This window comes from Pleurodeles waltl, chromosome 1_2, assembly GCF_031143425.1.
Source record: "Pleurodeles waltl isolate 20211129_DDA chromosome 1_2, aPleWal1.hap1.20221129, whole genome shotgun sequence".
NCBI lineage: Eukaryota > Metazoa > Chordata > Amphibia > Caudata > Salamandridae > Pleurodeles > Pleurodeles waltl.
Window position 1 is genome coordinate 888,284,873 of NC_090437.1, and position 17,496 is coordinate 888,302,368.

Below are 17,496 nucleotides of genomic sequence, written 5' to 3' on the forward strand. Positions count from 1 at the left end.
TTGACATTAGTGGGTAGATTTTTCCAGGCATAAAAGTCTATGGAACAGTAGGGTTAAGAGATATTTCTTGAACGTTTGAAAGTTGGGAACATCTCTGTTTGCTGGAGGGATTGAGTTCCAAATATATGCCACATTCTTTGGTAAGGCCTATTTCTTTTTCTTTTATTTCTTGAAGACTGGAATTTAAAGCAGCAGGGAGTCAGCACTTCTCAAAGCCTGTTGTCTACCTGGGATTATCGGTTTTTGGTTAAGGTAGCTAGCATTTTCTGTGTGAATGGCCTTGTATGTGATAGACGCGACTTTCCATTGTAATCTTGCTTCAACAGGCAGCCAGTTTAATGACGTCAATAGAGGAGTGATGTGGCTGTATATTCTTGCTCATGCAATGAGAGTGGAGCCTTTCTTTGAGAGGGACCATGTGAATTTTGGTTATGCCTCAAAACATGGAATTGCCATAATCGAGTCTTGACAACACTAGTGCCCGAGTAGCTTGTTGGAGATCTGTCTCTGGAATAAGGTGCCCTTACCTTAATACCTCATATTGGTTTTTTTTGTTGCTCAGGATCTCTTTATTGAGTTGCCAACAAATCATACAAATAATGGCAATAACATTTCAAGAAACAAGCCGGAATACAACATTAAAGCATTTGTATATGTTCACAATTACAACATGCCGTAGTCATGGGGTGCGTGCAAAGTTCAACAAGCTAATTAATGGAGAGCCTTGGAGAGGAGCATGTATAAGAGTGTATAAGGACACCGTAGTGTGTATGGGAGTCAGGAGGTCTCTGATTCTGCGTCACCTGTCTCTCATTCAAGGGAGTAAAGCTTGCTTTTTGTCAGCTGCCCAGGGCTTTTTCCAGCCTAAGGTTATAAGCTGCCTTTCTGCCCAGCATATGCCGGACTAGATAACAGTCTGCAAAGGTCAACACTTCGAGAGTCGCTGATCGTATTACTGAAATTATTGTGAAGTAATCTGTTGGAATAGAGACCCCCAGGGTGCTTTTGATATGTCCTAGGATTTCTTCCCAGAAGATAGTGCAGTGGAGACAGAAGCACCAGATATGTTGGAAATATTCCACTTGTATTACGCATCTCCAACAGGGGACCGGAGCAGTGGGGTATATGGAGTGCTATCGAACAGGAGTGTAGTACCATTGGAACATAAGCTTATATGCCGTTTCTTGCTGCTAAATGATTTTGGAGATATCACACCACAGCAGTTCTCACTGTTTCCGTGAGATACCCTGTGTACTGTCAAGTTCCCTTTTTGTTTGGTAGGGGTGACTGGGGAGGGGGTGGGACTGCTGTAAGACGTCATAAGTTTTGGATATCAGGCCCCTAAAATCTTCACAATTGTGAACTAAGGTCTCGAAGGGTGTTAGTGGCCGAGTGGCCCCTAGAGTGTTTTGGGGGAACCAGAGCCCAGTTGGCGTAATTGAAAATATTGATGTTGCAGCTTGTCTGGAATATTTAAGTCAGTTTTACACTGCTCAAAGGGTTTTATTGTCTGTCCTTGAAACAGGTCCTGCAAAATCCGACATTTGCCCCTTTCCCAATTCGGGAAGGAGCCTGAGTGAAGTGCAGGTGTAAAATCAAGATTAAGGGCTATTGGGGTGTTCAGGGAGGAGAACGAATTCAAGCCTATTTGTACTGCCACCTGTCCCACACTTAGAGGACTGTCCGGGTTGGGGTTGCTATCTATGTGCTACGGGAACATTTTTGTTTTGTGAGCTAGGCTAGGTCCCATAATGATCTACAGGCTACCTACCTCCTGGTCCATATGTAACCAATGTTTTTTGCTAACCTTGGCCACCTACTTTGAGAAGCGCAAATGAGCTGCCCGGTAATAGTCTAGGACTTTGGGGCAACCAAACTGCAGTTACTAGGGATAATGAACAGAGCATTAGAAATATGGGGCTATTTTCCTTTCCAGATAATGGATCTCATACCTCTTTGCATATGTCTGATGTCCTCTGCAGGAATGGGGTTCGGAAGCGTCTGAAAGAGGTAAAGCAGCCTAGGCAGGATATTCATTTTGACAACGTTTATACAGTTTAGCCAAGAAACATGCATCAGCTTCCAGCAACTTAGGTCCTCAAGGTTGGCCCTGCGGTAACATGGCCAGTTGACCCGGTCCAAGTTTGCAAGGAGTTGGTGATGGTAAGGCCTAGATATTGGATATAGTGGGTTGCCCGTTGGAAGGGGGGGGGGGGGGTGGGCAGTCTGTGCAAGTGTAATAGCTGTTGTTGCAGTATGGTAAAGTTGAGTGTTCGTGATTTGTTCATAATAATCTTGTAGCCCACTCTGCTACGAACTATTGCAGGCTCTGGACCACTCAGTGGACTCCGATTCCATTAGGGCAGCAGGAGGTCATCGGCAAAGAGCAGAACTTTATGTTCTCACCCCCCAAAAGGGATGTCAGTTATGTTCCGGGCCTGCTGGAGGCAGTTCACCAATGGCTCTACTCCTAATAGAGTGATAAGTAAGGGTTGTAAGGGACACCTCTGGCGTCCCTATCAAATGACTTCTCAGCATCTAGGGACAGAAGAAGAGCCAGGGGTATTGTGCATGTGGACCTTTTCCACCAAGTGGGCAAGGTGTCTTGTGTTATCTGGGCCATGTTGGTGATTGATGAAACCAACTTGGTCTGCGTCGATCAGACCCGCAGAAGGGACTCTAACCGGTTGGCCAGCATTTTGGTGTAAAACTTGACATCAGTGTTTAATAATGCTATTGGATGATAGGTGGAGCAAAGAGCACAATGTTTGCTGGGTTTGGGGAGCAGCGTAGCTTTCGCTTCTGACATGGTTCACGTGAGACCAGTGGCGTGAGTATGGGAGTTTTAGATCCCAAGCAAGTGGTCTTTCAAGTAGAGGTGGAAAACTTTGTAGAAAGTAGCCAGTAAGCCGTCAGGGTCTGGTGTCTTCCCCACTGGGAGCTCTGAGAGGCCTCTAGTAAGTTCCACTGCTGTGAATGGTGCTTCCAGGATCTGGGCTATCTAAGGATAGCCAGAGGCAGTCCTGGAGGTACGAGTCAGTGGCAGTTTGATCCTCCCCACCACTAGTATAAAATAGCTAGTAGGAGGCCCGGAACTCCTCTTGTTTGTCTGGTTCTCAAATCACCCATCCATAATTTCTGGTGCGTAATTTAGCAATGCTTACGGTCCAGTAGTGTGCCTACCTTATCGCCCTTATTAAGTGCCCAGAGTCTGGGCACTTAAATTCCAAGATATTCGTTAACATCATGCATCCAAATATACCATCACTTCTTTGTCTGTGAGGGCAGTTTTGACCCAATAAGTAATCTTCTTACAAGTGTGCTTAATTGTCTCTGAGCTCCAGTTCTTAAACTTTTTTCCAAGCCAGCAGCTAGGCATTCTTCATGTGTAGTCAATTCTCAATGTTAGATAGAAATATGTCTCTTTTATTCCTCTTCCTACCAAGACTAGAGAAATCTTTTCATTGTGTCTGCTACGATGGGGCACAAGTTAAGATGTCATTCCTTGCTAATCTTTTTTTAGTGTCTGTTAGATCTCGCACAAGCTTCTCTGAGTCCCATACTTGTTGAGCGTGTAGTCTTTTTTTTGTTTTTTATCCCTAAACCAGTGAGCATCTATACTTTTATTTATGTTTGCTAGGCCAGGCAAATGCAAAATTGCAAGCCCTATTTATTGTAAAAGTTCAAGTCTACTTTTGTATTTTTAAGTCGTCCTACAAATGTAACCACTCCTCCAGTTATCTTGCCTTATTTTTAAAGGTCTTCTCCTAGTTTGTCCTGCTTGTCTGTTTCAGTTGTTTTTTCCCCCTCTTATGCTGTTTCCCCACCTTATCCTTTGCTAAGAAGGAGCTTAATTCCAAATTTTCCACACATTTTTTTAGCTTCAAGGTTTTTGGCTCTTTTTTTTTTTTTTTTTTTTTTTTTAGAGTTTTTGTGTCCCTTAGATGTCTCTGCCTTTGAATGTGGATGGGGCCTGAGGGAGGCTGTGGATCCTCTACACTGCATCTACTGAAATGAGTCAGCCATGTGTTCTGCTGTCAGGATCCAATTATCCTTCTTGTTATCACACACTAAATTAAGGGCAAGGAGTAAGATTTGAAATTCAAGCTTTTCTCAGTCCTGGACTCGCTGGTTATAGGATTTGGTGCTCAGAACAGAATAGTTAGAACTTTACACCCCCAGTGATGACCCTAGGCCGCTGGAGGTCCTTACAGGGTGCCCAGTCCATTGTCCGTCTTGAAAGTTGAATTTTTGTGCTACACATACTCCTACTTGGAGTGTCCATCGTCACTGACTGCTGTGATAGCGATCACCTTACACAGAGAGTTCTGAAAAGCAAGTACCTCAAACTAGTTCCTAAACTGTACTGAGTAGAACCACATTCCAAACTGTATCCACATACCAGGCTGTTTCACTGACCATGGACGGACATGCTTCACAGAGTACTCTGAGCTGCTTTGATCCTGGGCCAGTATCACTAATAGTCAGTCTCCCAGAGGCCATGGGACATCACTGGAACCTGTGAGTGTTGCTGGAGAAGCTGTGGGTCTGATGAGACAGGGGAACCTGCCTGCTGAGAGGTAAGGGAGAGAGCCTTGTCCTAAGGGAACCTTTTTTCTTCGAAGGAGAAGCCCAGCTATCAAGTTTGGAAAAGGAGAGACAACTTGCTCAAGGGAGTTTGCCAGTTCGGACCTGTATGAACCATTGGGACTACTGTTTCTCCCTTGTGCCGGCTGTTTTGGCCCCTATAGAGGAAGCAGAAGCACCTCTCCTGACTGTCTTTACGATGGCCAACCTTTCTGCACCTTAGCCCCCAGATTGGAGGGAGCAGAGTCTTTGCTGCAGTTTCCATGAATTGCACTCTTCCTCGAGCCACTGCCAGCCGATGTAAGGAGGAGGATGTGTTGCCACTGAGATGGGCACAACCGCATACTGGTGCTGGAACAACCCGAGTATGCATTGATGACCAGATAACAGCAATAGAACAGAAATGTGTGGAGTGACATTTAAATAAAGCTCAACCTGAATACCAGAACTACCTAACCACAACTACAGAGTGACCTATGGGTCACAGTCTACGATAAAGCTGCTCCAGTTGAACCATAGAGGGTCTGCACCTGCGCTTAACTCGAACTTATGCCTTTTTATTGTATAGTAGACCCTGCAGCGTCCATAGTGATTATCCAGTGGATTACAAAAAACAACTGTGTTCCCTGGCCTGGGTGCCCAAATGCTTGTTGCTGTTATTCTCACTTTTGATTTTTGTTCCTGGCATCACGATAATCTACTGTATGAGCAGACATTTAATCCCTAACTAAACAAATGCTGCAGAACAGCCTGGAAAGGACACTTGAAAGAGGAACAACCACAAACTGGTTTTTGCAGTAGAAACAGTGGATCTACATATGCTGTCTGCTAGTTGTGTATAAAAGCAGGACACGCTGAGAAGGATAACACAGCAGTCATGAACACTATCCACTCTGGGTCGCCAACAGACCCTTGCCATCATCACGTCCACCACATGGAAGGACCTCTGATCAGCAAACTCCTCGCCCACATCATTAACTCCTCCATCATATCCACCACCTTCCCCGAAGACTGGAAACATGCAGCAGTGACAGCTGTCACCAAAAAACTATGAGCTAACGCCAACGAGACGAGCAACTTCCGTCCTATCTCCCTACTCCCATAAAGAGCCAAAGTGAAAGAGAAGACAATAAACCAACAACTCATCAACCACCTTGAACTCCACAACCTACTCGACAAACCCATTCATGCTCTTGAAGCAACCATAGCAGGGAGAAAGCACTCATTATTGCCACAGGTGAGTTTTGCACCTTATTGGACAGTGGAAAAACCACTGCCCTCATTCTACTTGACTTCTCTGCTGCATTATATACGGTACCACACTCCATCCTCATCAGAAGACTGCACGACAAAGGCATTCAAGGCCCATCCCTCAAATGGATATGCTCCTTCCTCACAGAGGAAAACAGACCCAGATGCCAATCCTACACATCAGAAGCCAAGATCTTGATCTGCGGAGTCCCCCAGGGTTTAACACTCAGCTCAACCCCATTCAACATTTACATGTCACAACTCGCCGACGTCATCAGGACATGCAACATCTCTATCGATTCCTACACCGATGGCACCCAACTAAATATTATCAATGTCTTATAAGTGTTCGACAAGTCCACCACCACCAGAACCAACTTCATCGAATGCATGGTCAGCGTATCAGAGTGGATGAAAACCAACTGCCTTAAACTTAACTCTGAAAAGATGGAATTGTTGATCTTTGAAACAGGAACTCGCCCTGGGAATTCACCTGGTGGCCTTCACAGATTGGCCCCACACCAACCAACCACGCAAGAAGCCTGGGTATCATTTTACACAACAAACTCAACATGGCAGCACAGGTTAACGCAGTCAACTCCTCCTGCTTCCACATACTCTGCATGGTTCGAAAAACCTTCAAATTGATTCCCAGGAGCTCCAGACTTACAATCACTTAAGCCCTCATCACAAGCAGACTGGAGTACGGCAATGCACTATATGCCAGAATATCAAATCACCTCCTCCACTGACTTCAGACCATCCTGACCACCAGCGCAAGGCTCATCCTAGACCCCACATGTCATACCCACATCACCGCACATGTCACAGTGCTCCACTGGCTGCCTAAATCCAAATGCTACCAATTCAAACTCCCTACACACGTATACAGGGCACTGTACAACATAGGACCAGCATACCTTAATAGTGGCCTTCACTTCCACCAACCCACCAGATTCCTACGCTCAGCCTCACTCTAACTAGCACCCCTCCAAGCCCAATCCGCCCCCCGCCCGCATCCACGAAAGCAGAACAGGTGGTCCAACAGTCTCAGATATCACACCCATAGCCTGGAATGACCTCCCTCTGCACATTAGGACCTTCTCCTCCTTTCTTGAATTCCACAAGAAGCTGAAGACCTGGCTCTTTGACAGTCTACCAATGGCCGAATCACTCACCACTCCCACACCTATACATCTCCTCCAGCACCTGAATACCCCACCAGGTGATAAGCTGCACCTTACAAATCCTGAAAAAATAACATTGATGAATTTTCTTTGCACACTTTAACAGCGTAACATAAATCTAAGAATACATTTCTGATTGATGCTGATACTAAAACAGTTCATAACTGAGCTACTTCCTAGCATACTTATGATCTCAGCAGACAATGCATTTTGGCTAAAATCTATGTTCCTGTTAGGTCACAAGACGCTTCAATTAAGATATAAAATGTGGGATGTAAAGATCTCGCTAGTCATGGAGGTAGTTTAAGATATTTGATAAAAAGCATGAATTATATACAATTACTCACAATGATGCGTAAAATTCATGACTACAGATCCCTGATACGCACCACCAGGAAATTCTACAGGAGACTGATGTTCTACAGCAGCTACAATTTATGGTGCAGGAGTTACTCATCACTGTGCCATAGTAGCCTATTACACTCAAGACATAGATGAGGTTCCTGTTGGTTAGTAGGCAAATGAATAGGTGGATTTTGTGATGAAGTCACTCTTTCAGCAGCAACCTCCACTAGTCTCTTGATGCCTATAACAAGGGTTGTTGGAATATGAAAGATCTGCTACCAATATAAGTCCTATCTGACTCAATTGAGAAATCTTTTCAGAATTATTGCAGAAAGTTGCAAGAGTAGAATGTGTTTGCTGGGTGTCCAATTTGGCTCTGCATCCACATAACCGCAATATAGTGGCAATAATGGCTGGTTTACGTGTGTACCAAAATGTCGACGCATGTTGCATGGAGTTGGAAATGGGACAGTAGAAACCCTGCACTTTATTTAATTTTTGGAGTCACATTTATGACAGATAAGGCAAAGGAAAGTGGCACATATTCCCACCTGCTGCTCTTGCTGTCAGCAATTGCTTATTTTGACTCAAAGTGGTGTTTTTATTGTTGTGATTAAAAGCCACTGTCCTGAGCAGGAAACATTTTTGCATTGTTCCAGTGATAAAACTTAATTTGTTCTAAGCAGGATATTACTGTTAGTACTATTCCAGAAAGCATCATCTCACTTGTGGAAAAAATAATTCATAAAACCTTTTATGAAACACACCTGGTTGTCTCAGCCGTCCAACCTCCTCTTTTAACATAGTAACTACATTCCATGTATCTACATGTAGTAAACAAATCAGACATGATCCTACAGCTAGAGTTGCTTTGATCAAAATGACTTTTCTCACAATGTTGGTTCAGTATCAAGGTCAAAAGTAGGTAATTGAATACATTCTAAGGTTTGCACTATATGTTAAGTCAGTGGTTCCCAACCTTTTGACTTCTGTGGACCCCCATTTTATCAATACTGGAGCCCGGGGACCCCCACTGAATCATTATTGGAACACTGGGACCTCCACTGAGTCATTACTGATAGCTGGAACCTAATATTATTAAATTTTTTAAGCAGTTGCGGACCCCTGAGGAGGCTTCGAGGACCCCCAGGGGTCCCGGGCCCACAGGTTGGGAACCACTGTGTTAAGTGATTTCATGCCTGCTCCATCCTTTTAATAGAGACATATTGGGTAGTAAGTTCTCAAAGGTGTATATCAGCCCACGTCACAATTTCTTTTATAATGCCGACGTTTGTCACTGGCTCTTCCACGCAAGTGGTGATTCCTGTTAGGATAATCCTTGGTAGACATATGGAAACTTTGAGGAAAAAATAAAGGGTGGGGATGCCTCTCACACTTTCTTGTTCCTAAGGGGCAACGCTGAAATCTGAAATAGTAAGCTAGATTGAGTAGAACATGTCTCAGGAATTGTGGAGCAGAGGTGCAAGATGTGATGGAGTGAAGTAGCTAGAAGTTATTTCCACCTCACAGTAACTGTTGTAAGCGAGGCAACTCAACAGCTGGTTGCCAACAATGTAAAAAAGAATGGGCTAGCGCACTGCAGACAGCTTCCAACAAAACAAGACTCTCGAGCAAAACAAGACCCTCCAACTTGCCTCTCGTAATCGTTATATTGAGTCATTCTCTTTGTTTACTTGTAAAGAACGCTTTCCTGTTCGTGCAGTCTCCAGCGACGTCCGTGTTTTGGTAATTTTACTCAACAACTCTGTTGAGAAAAAGACAAAGCAGTGTGAACATCGTGACGCTGCTTGCCTTTGTTGTACACAGATTGCTTTTACCAAATATCAAATAACTATTCATGTTAGAACAATTTTGAATCCATATTGGCACAAGCTGCTTTTATACTGTTCGTGGATTTTTTTGTAGGTTGCATACAACTTTTACAGAGATCTCTTCCTCTGTGTAGGTGGATGTAGTTGCTTCACTTGCAGAGAATATGTTGCTTATTCAAGGAGCAGTTGGCAGCGACAGATTCATTTTGTGGCTGTTTCATCATTAGAAAGCACAGAGGCTTTTTACACAATAATTTTACAAGAGCTACCTTCTTTAACACTGTGAATACCGAACAAGGAAGAATGACAATTGACCAAGTGAGAATGCCTTCTTCAGACTTGTGTTGCATTTAGCAATTTCTACTTGCAATAATCGATCTAAAGATTTCAATAGTGTGCTATTTTCAAGTTTTAGATCAACATTATAGAAGATGAGCTACAGCACTTATGAAACACAAGTTGGCTGTTGGAGTAATGAAATGGCTGCTTTTCACATGTGTGTATTCTCTTGTTGGTATACAGATCACCAGTAGATACGCCAAGGTGTGAGAGCTACATTTTTGCAATTGAGTTCAATCATTTAAGCCATATTCTCAAGTGATTCGACGGATTACAGCAGTGTTTTTAGCTAGAGCAAATCACAGTCTGAGACGATCACAATGTTTGTGAAATAGCAATTATCTCAACTGCCCAGTTTGTCCACATAGAGGGTGACTGCTGGGCCTGCATTAACTCAGGGTTTTGCGTTTAACCTGGTTGGCTTGGATGGTATTTTACCAATCGAAAGCTGTAATACTGTGCCTGGAATGGTAAAAGGCTTTTCTCATTTTCAGCTTGGCATAGATGAGACTTGCTAGTTGTATGCTTGAAAACTTTGCTATAAAAATGGCAAAAGGCATTGACACGTCTAGCTCAGCGTTTGCTTTACTAGAAAACCAGACATTTGAGATGAGCAGATTTAGAGTGTAGATGGTGTTGTTGAGTGTTCCATATAAAGGAGCTGCTGTCCACCAAAACATTTTAAACTACTCCGAGTTACCTGCTCTTTTTTTGGGCAGAATTGAGGAATGCGGCAAGTTAAGTCTGAAAGGGCATTATTTGGATTTATACTGATTGCTCCTTTGTGTCTTGATAAACCTTTACATCTCTGACGAGCTCTAATAAGAGTGAAACACTTGTCAGGGTTTGCTTGTAGTCATTCCGGGTTGACTTGGTTTGTGTTTTACCAATCCAGAGCTGTAATGGTGTGCCTGAAACTGTAAAAACGTTTTGACATTTTCAGCTCTGTGTGGATGGCACTATGCTAATCCTGTGCTTTAAAAATTTCGTTGAAAAACAGGCTTTTGAGGTGAACTTATTTGGACAGTTTGGTGTTATAGAGTATTCCAAAAATGTGGGAGTACCTAGGCTCCTTGCTTTTTTTTAACATAATTTATGCAACACTCCAAACTGAACAAAAGTGAAAGTGACGCTATAGTTAGGTGAAATTTAAACAAACAAACCCACTGAAATTCACCAGGTGTAATTATTTAAATTATCTGTAACTCATACCCTAACGTAACTATAACTTGCGCCCATGCCATGCCTATTCTTATCAATGATATCAGAGATGTCATCAAAGCTTTCATGGAACTTGTCAGATAATGAGCAGCGCTTGACAAGAGAGCAAGTTATAGTTACCTTAGGGAATGAGTTATAGTATGGCTCAGGTAGGGTGACTGCATCCCTCGTTCCCTTTAATTACTTGTAGGCCCCAGCGTATGAGGTCCCCGCAGCCTCAAGGAAGCTCAGGGAGGGGGGCTGCATGCTCTCCTCCTTTTAAATAACTATGAGCCCACGGGAAAGGGGGCCCTGGGGCCTCAAGGAGGCTTGGGGAGGTCGGGGACACCCTGACAAGTGTTTCACTCTTATTAGAGCTCGTAAGAGATGTATAGGTTTATCAAGACACAAAGGAGCAATCAGTGTAAATCCAAATAATGCCCTTTCAGACTTAACTTGCCGCATTCCTCAATTCTGCCCCAAAAAAGAGCAGGTAACTCTGAGTAGTTTAAAATGTTTTGGTGGACAGCAGCTCCTTTATATGGAACACTCAACTTCAATTATCTGCCACAAGGGATGAGGCTTCCGGGGCCTCAAAGAAGCTTGTGGACGTGGGCCATGCTCACCTTTCCCCTATTAAAGAAATTGTGGTTGAAATGTGCCCTTTCTGCTGGGCCACACAGGAATTTTTCTCCTTTTTATTAACCCCTATGTTTGTTGGCTGTAGAAATCTGTGTACTTTACCCTTGCTAACCAGGGATAAAGTGCTTCTGTTCTGCTTTGTTTTGAACTATTCCTTTTATTCAAATTTCAGTAGATAATAAAGCAACTACAAAGCCTATTAAGTATTGCTTACATATCAATAATGCATAACAAAGCCCTCCTCCGTGTCCTTCAGTGAACATAGACTGAGAGGCGCATTGTCCAGTTAAAAGGATAGTTATAGGCATACAAATCAGGATAGAGGAAATCAATGGAAGGGGGAATGCAATTGGGGAGAGAAGGAGGAAAAAGGAGGGGAGGAGTAGAAGAGGGAGGAGACGGGCAGGAGAGGTGGGGTCAGTTACAGGGGAAGGATCACGCACTTTCTTGGATACCGACTGTAAGGTCAGAGTTCTAGGGTTGATGGATGAGTTGTAGGTCCCTTAGCCTCTGAGGTGTGTGACTTCGATATTCAAGTTGCAGCATATAATCTGTGAGAGGTTGCAGAGTGTGAATTTCTTATCCGTGTTGACCAGATTGTGCATGATCTGCTCCATAACCAGGAAATACTGTCTATAGAACAACAGGACATTTGGGGTTGTGTCCGTTTTCTTCCAATAAAGAGCAATCAGTTGATTGGCCGTCCCTATCATGTGGCTCATGAGAGCCCAGTCCAGTCTCTTCATTCCCTGCAACTGAGTTAGTCATATTCCCAGGAGAATAGCTGTTGGGTCTAGTGGGAGTGGGGACCCTAGGCTGGCCTTGATTTGATCCAGGATCTCTTTGCGGAACGTATGAATAAGCACACAGTCCCACCATAACATGCTTGAAAATACCCAGCCCTTGGCAGCAACGCCCGCAGAGGTTAGAAGCCGTAGGATACATGTGGTGCAGTCGGGTTGGAGTGAGGTACCATTTGGACATCACTTTGTATGCTGATTCGCTTTGTGGAATGCTGCATAAGGTCTTGAGAACGCTTTCCCATAGATGATCCCAGTCCTTTGGGGAGATGTCTATTCCTAATTCAGTGGCCTACCTCGTCTGATAAGCATTTGGGGATCAGGGTTTGGAATCTTGAATGATATGGTATGTTTTAGATGTCAGTCTCTTAGTACCCTCAAACACACTTACCATTTTTTCGTGGCCACCTTGTTTTTGGTTGGTTGCATAACACAGTGCCAGAATTGGCAGTATTGGAGCCTTGACTTCTCTGTAATGTGAAAGACATGTTTACATTGAACAAAGGATTTGATATTGTTAACTTTGAAGAGGGCGCTCATAATTCTGCAGCCTCCCCTTTCTCATTCTTGGAAGCATGTAGGTAAGAGGGCAGGTGTAAAGTCTGAGTTCCTAAGGAGAGGCATCTTGGGAGAAGGGAAAGTTGTGAATCCTTTCCTGAACGCTCTCTGATCCCACATGTCCAGTTCTGCCTTTGTGGGGGTGGCGATGTAGGCGCTTTTGGGGTGTACAGATCACCGTAGCCAAGCTAGGTCCCAGGTCAGGTGACAAGCAGCGGACCAATCCATGTGTATCCAATGCTTTTCACTCTCCTGGACCACCCATTCTGACACCTATCGGAGGTGAGCGGCACACTAGTACTCCAATAGATTAGAGCAGGCTAGCCCCCATTTATCCCTTGGGATTTTGCCACCCCTCCACCCCCTAAATGAATCCCCGAATTACATTCTGGGTGCTGGGTTAAATCTGATGTTTGTATGGGGGTCGAGAGCATTTGGGAAAACTTATAGTACCCTTGGGAGCATGTTACTTTTGATGACATTCATACGCCCTAGCAATGACAAGTAGAACCTGCACCGCAGATCATCAGATAGTTTTGTGAAGAGATGTCCAGTTGACTCTAGGCCAGTCTTCCAAATGGCGTGTGAAAGTGAGTCATAGGTATTTAATGGATTGTATAGCCCATCAAAAGGGGAAACAATATCAGGTTGAGTTGTGATATTAAATATGTGAGATTTAATGAGGTTGACTCTAAGCCTCAAACTTGTTCAAATTCTCCAGGATGAGAAGGAGGGATGAAGAGACTGTGTGGACTTAGTTAATTTGAGGAGGACATCATCTGCAAAAAAATTCATCTTGAGTGATAGGTCTCTGAATGAGATCCCCGTAAATATGTCTCCTTGCAAATTTTTATGGCCATGATTTGGACAGCTAGGGTGAAGAGGATGGTAGACAGAGGGCATCCCTGCCTTCTTCTCTGAGCCAGGGTTATGGGCTCTGTGCGTTGCCTGTTGACCCTAATCACTGCAGTAGGAATGGTGTAGGCTGCAAAGATTTTCTCTTGGAAGCCAGAACCCATCTTGAGCTTGCGTAGGGCCTTTGATAATAAGGTCCATCTCACTTAGTGTAAAGCTTTCTCCTCACCGTGGGATAGAACCAGTGCTGAGATTCATTATGTTTGTGGGCTTTTTGGATCAGCTGGACATGTCATCTATGTCTTGTGTTATGGAGATCGGGCTCCTCCTCAGATGAGATTTACATAGTATTGCAACCCCAGCCATTTTAGCTAGGGTGATGCCTCAAATTGATGCAAGTAGCGTTGGGGGGAGCATACTAAAATGATCTGTGCAGTAAATGGGTCTCCTGTAGGAAGATAATGGCATGGTCCTGTTTGGCCTCCACACCTGTCTGCATTTGTTGGGGAAGTTAAGGTCTCTCAAGTTCAGTGAAAGGAGCTACAACATATTTTGGAGGCTCAGCAAATGTTAGGGGTGGTGCTGGTCAGGAGCACTAGTTGTGACCGGTGTCTCAGGTGTCCTCTGGATGTATTTGGGTTGCAGTAACAGTGCAGTGGATCTAAGCCCTCCCCCCCCCTTCAAGACTCACCCCACCAGAAGACAGAGACTGGATAGAGGTGATGGGTAAAAAAGGAGAGATATAAGAGTAATTGGATGGCCAACTGTGTCAAAGAAAAATGATGTCCATTCCAAATATGTTGGCTAACAGTTCATTCCCACTAGGGATGCAACCCCTTTGTTGTTGTAGCGGGGCAGGCAAACGTCCCTTCGGGGTGTCTTGTGGTGATGTTCCTACGAGAGAAAGGGGCTTGAGAGTGTCTTCAACCTTCAAATTTCATCCTGACCCTCTACTGTGCCCCAGATGGAGTAACTAATGAGGCTTGTGATTTAGGATCCTCCGCGAGCGGGGAATCTCTGTAGGGAGTCTTTGCGTGGTGGTGGTGTCTTATTTCAAATTTAAACATTAGGAAATTACGTCAGCCTTGCCTGTGTCTGAATTTTTGGGCCCTTTTTGCCGACAGGACGTTGCCACTCAGGACGTTGCTCCTACCTCTATGGTTATTACCACCTGGTTATCCGGTAACCCCTTGGCCTCTGTTACCGAATGCAGGACTTTACCTCACCAGTTCCACTGGAAGATGCTCCATTGATACATGATGTTGCCTTTTTTCATGGCTATCGTGATAGGACCGAAATATGTAATAGACTTGTTAAGCAATTACGTCTGACTAAAGAGGGACATCTAGTAATGGCGTGAGGCTTGTTGAAGAAATGTGACCAATATGATGAGTACTTCAAGCTTAGGTGATACAGTGTGCACTCACTTGCCAGTCCTTTGACTGATTTTCTATTCTCCTTGTACACTTCCACATCCTTCATCTTTGGCTGTTTATGCTGAGGCTTGATATTTGACATACAGCCTGTTGTTGATGTATTGATCATGAATACACTCTTCAGTAAAGCAATTCATGCACTTTACTCATATGTTAACCTACAATAGACATCTAATATTTGCAGTTTTAAGTGATACACATAGCACATGCTTGATTTTTTTATTTTAAAATCAAAATAATCCATTTAAATGAAGAAGCGAGCATAGCATATTTGTTGGAAAGTACATTTGAATTATTTCCTCAAAGTGCAGCTCATAAACATTTGATAGGGAATCTGTTTTTTAAGGTGCAGCTTATGAATACATAGTTTATAGTGATGTACGTCTTAAGTCATTTTCTTCTTTTGCACTCTCTTTTTAATAGATTCTGCAGTTTGAAGACATCCTGACCAATCCATCGTTAAGGGAACATTTTCGAACTTATATGGAAAGGATGGATAAGAGGGCTTTAATTAGCTTTTGGGAGGCTGTGGATTATCTGCAGACTGCTAACAAGGTAGACTTGATCGTGAATACATTGTGTATAATTTTAAATTTTAAAATGTTCTATAATGTAGCTTCAGTGTTTAATAATTGTTTAAAACACGGGTCATATAATTAATTGACTAGAGGAACTCTTGTTTGAACTTGCACTGATTCTGCCTGGCCAGACTGGGGGTGGGGGGCGGAGGGGGTGGGGAGCCAAACTACACTTCCAAGCAGACCCTGAAGCAGGGGGGCCGCACCAGTTCTGTCTACACACCCAGAGGCACATAAGTGAGTGTGGCTGCTCCCGCTGTGCGGGATGTGCATGGGACGCACCCGGGCGCATGCGTGGGTGAAGAGCAGACCCGTCCGTGCCCACCCTCTTGGCTCAGTTTCTTGGAATAGGTTTCTAGAGATAGCTGGAAACTGCCACTAAAGCTATGGGCAAAAGAAAGGTAAGCGCATGCGTTAGTTCTGCAAGCTCGAAGGAGACAAAAACAAGCAGCCTCAATTGCATCCTTTTTTACTACCGCTATGACTGCTCGGAATACTGAAATCAAGTCGGTTGAGGAGAGATTGAGGGATGCTAGGAAATCGCTTTCCTCTGTCCCTATACTAGCTGCGATGGAGAACTGTCAAGAGGAGTTAGTAAGGGCCCCAGGTGGGAATGTACAGGATAATAATAAAGTTAGGTGTGGAAGTAAACCCCTTGCCAACACAAACTGCTGTGTTATTTGGGAGGAATTGAAAATCATAACTCACTCAGAATCCTTGATTTCTGATGGATTTAATGTGCACCCAGAGGAAAGTGCCTCTCCATCTACGAAACAGAAGAAACTAGCTCCGCGGAAGGCAGCTACCCCTAAAACGACCGGCAATAATTCTACGAGGCCTGTTAAGCATATATCTCAGATGTTCCATCAACAGAACAGGGATCAGATAAATTTGCATGGTCTACCAGAAGGTTTGTCTATGGACCACGAGTCTTTGGAGGAGGTAGTGGTCTAGGCCATAGTGGAGAAATGTTTTTAATCTTTGGTCGGAGTCCTGAATAGTAATGATACCAGCTTGAAGGAACTGCTGGTGTGTGTAAAATCAAAGGGACTAGCCAACCTGGGCTCTGTGAAGTGACAAGAGTACTCCTGGGGGTCCTGAAGTGGTATGCCCATCCCTTGCGTCAAGGGAGACCATCTGTGAGAGACCAAATAAGGAAGCTCAATCTAGGGAGCTAAAACAGGTAATGGTTACAGTATCAGACCAGCTGTCTAGTCCCATTACAGATCATGAAAAGTCCCATTGTGAAATTGTAGGGGTGTGGGAAGGATAAGGGACCTATTACTGCAGGAGGCCATAAATTTGACTTTAATCTGAATACTAGTGATAAAAAAACGTGTGTATTACAGCTTCCTCCAGAATGTACCCCTTATTTTGTTGTATTGAAAAATGTCCCGGTCCTTCCCAACTTTGCTAAGGAGCAGGAATACCAACTAAAAATAAGGTGGTGCAGTGGTTCTCTAGCTCAGTGGCGGGTACAACAACAGAGACCTTCTGGAGAGGCATAATTGGAATAAGGAGGGTCCAGTGATTAGTCTATTCCGAAAAACAGATTCCTGATGATTGTGTGGTGGTGAACTTCACAAATCCTCACCCGGTGGGGATGGACTTTGGATCAGTTTGGAAGTAACCGGGAGCTTGCCCATGCCATACAAACTTTCCCCTTGGGGTACTTTTATCAATCTGAATTTGGGAGTAGGCCCCATCCATATCAAGATCTCAGTTTTGCTGTGACTGCGCAGAACCGTTTTGCCACTTTAGAGGAGGTAGATTGACTTAGGGGCGGGGAGCTAGATGGGTCCCCCTCTACAAGCAGCACAGTGTTGAGACATAGCCAAAATGGTAAAGTGGATAAGTGTACTGTTGATAATCCCCCTAGTGCTTAC

General features: G+C 44.0%; 1 protein-coding gene across 1 annotated transcript in view; it reads left to right on the top strand.

Annotated features, from left to right (window-relative positions):
- SNX25 (sorting nexin 25) overlaps positions 1–17,496 on the top strand; it is an 830,371-nt gene that overhangs the window by 533,438 nt on the left and 279,437 nt on the right. The window contains exon 8 of the mRNA XM_069199645.1: positions 15,456–15,587. Coding sequence (XP_069055746.1) covers positions 15,456–15,587 — 132 coding nt within the window. The remainder of the gene's footprint in view (positions 1–15,455; positions 15,588–17,496) is intronic.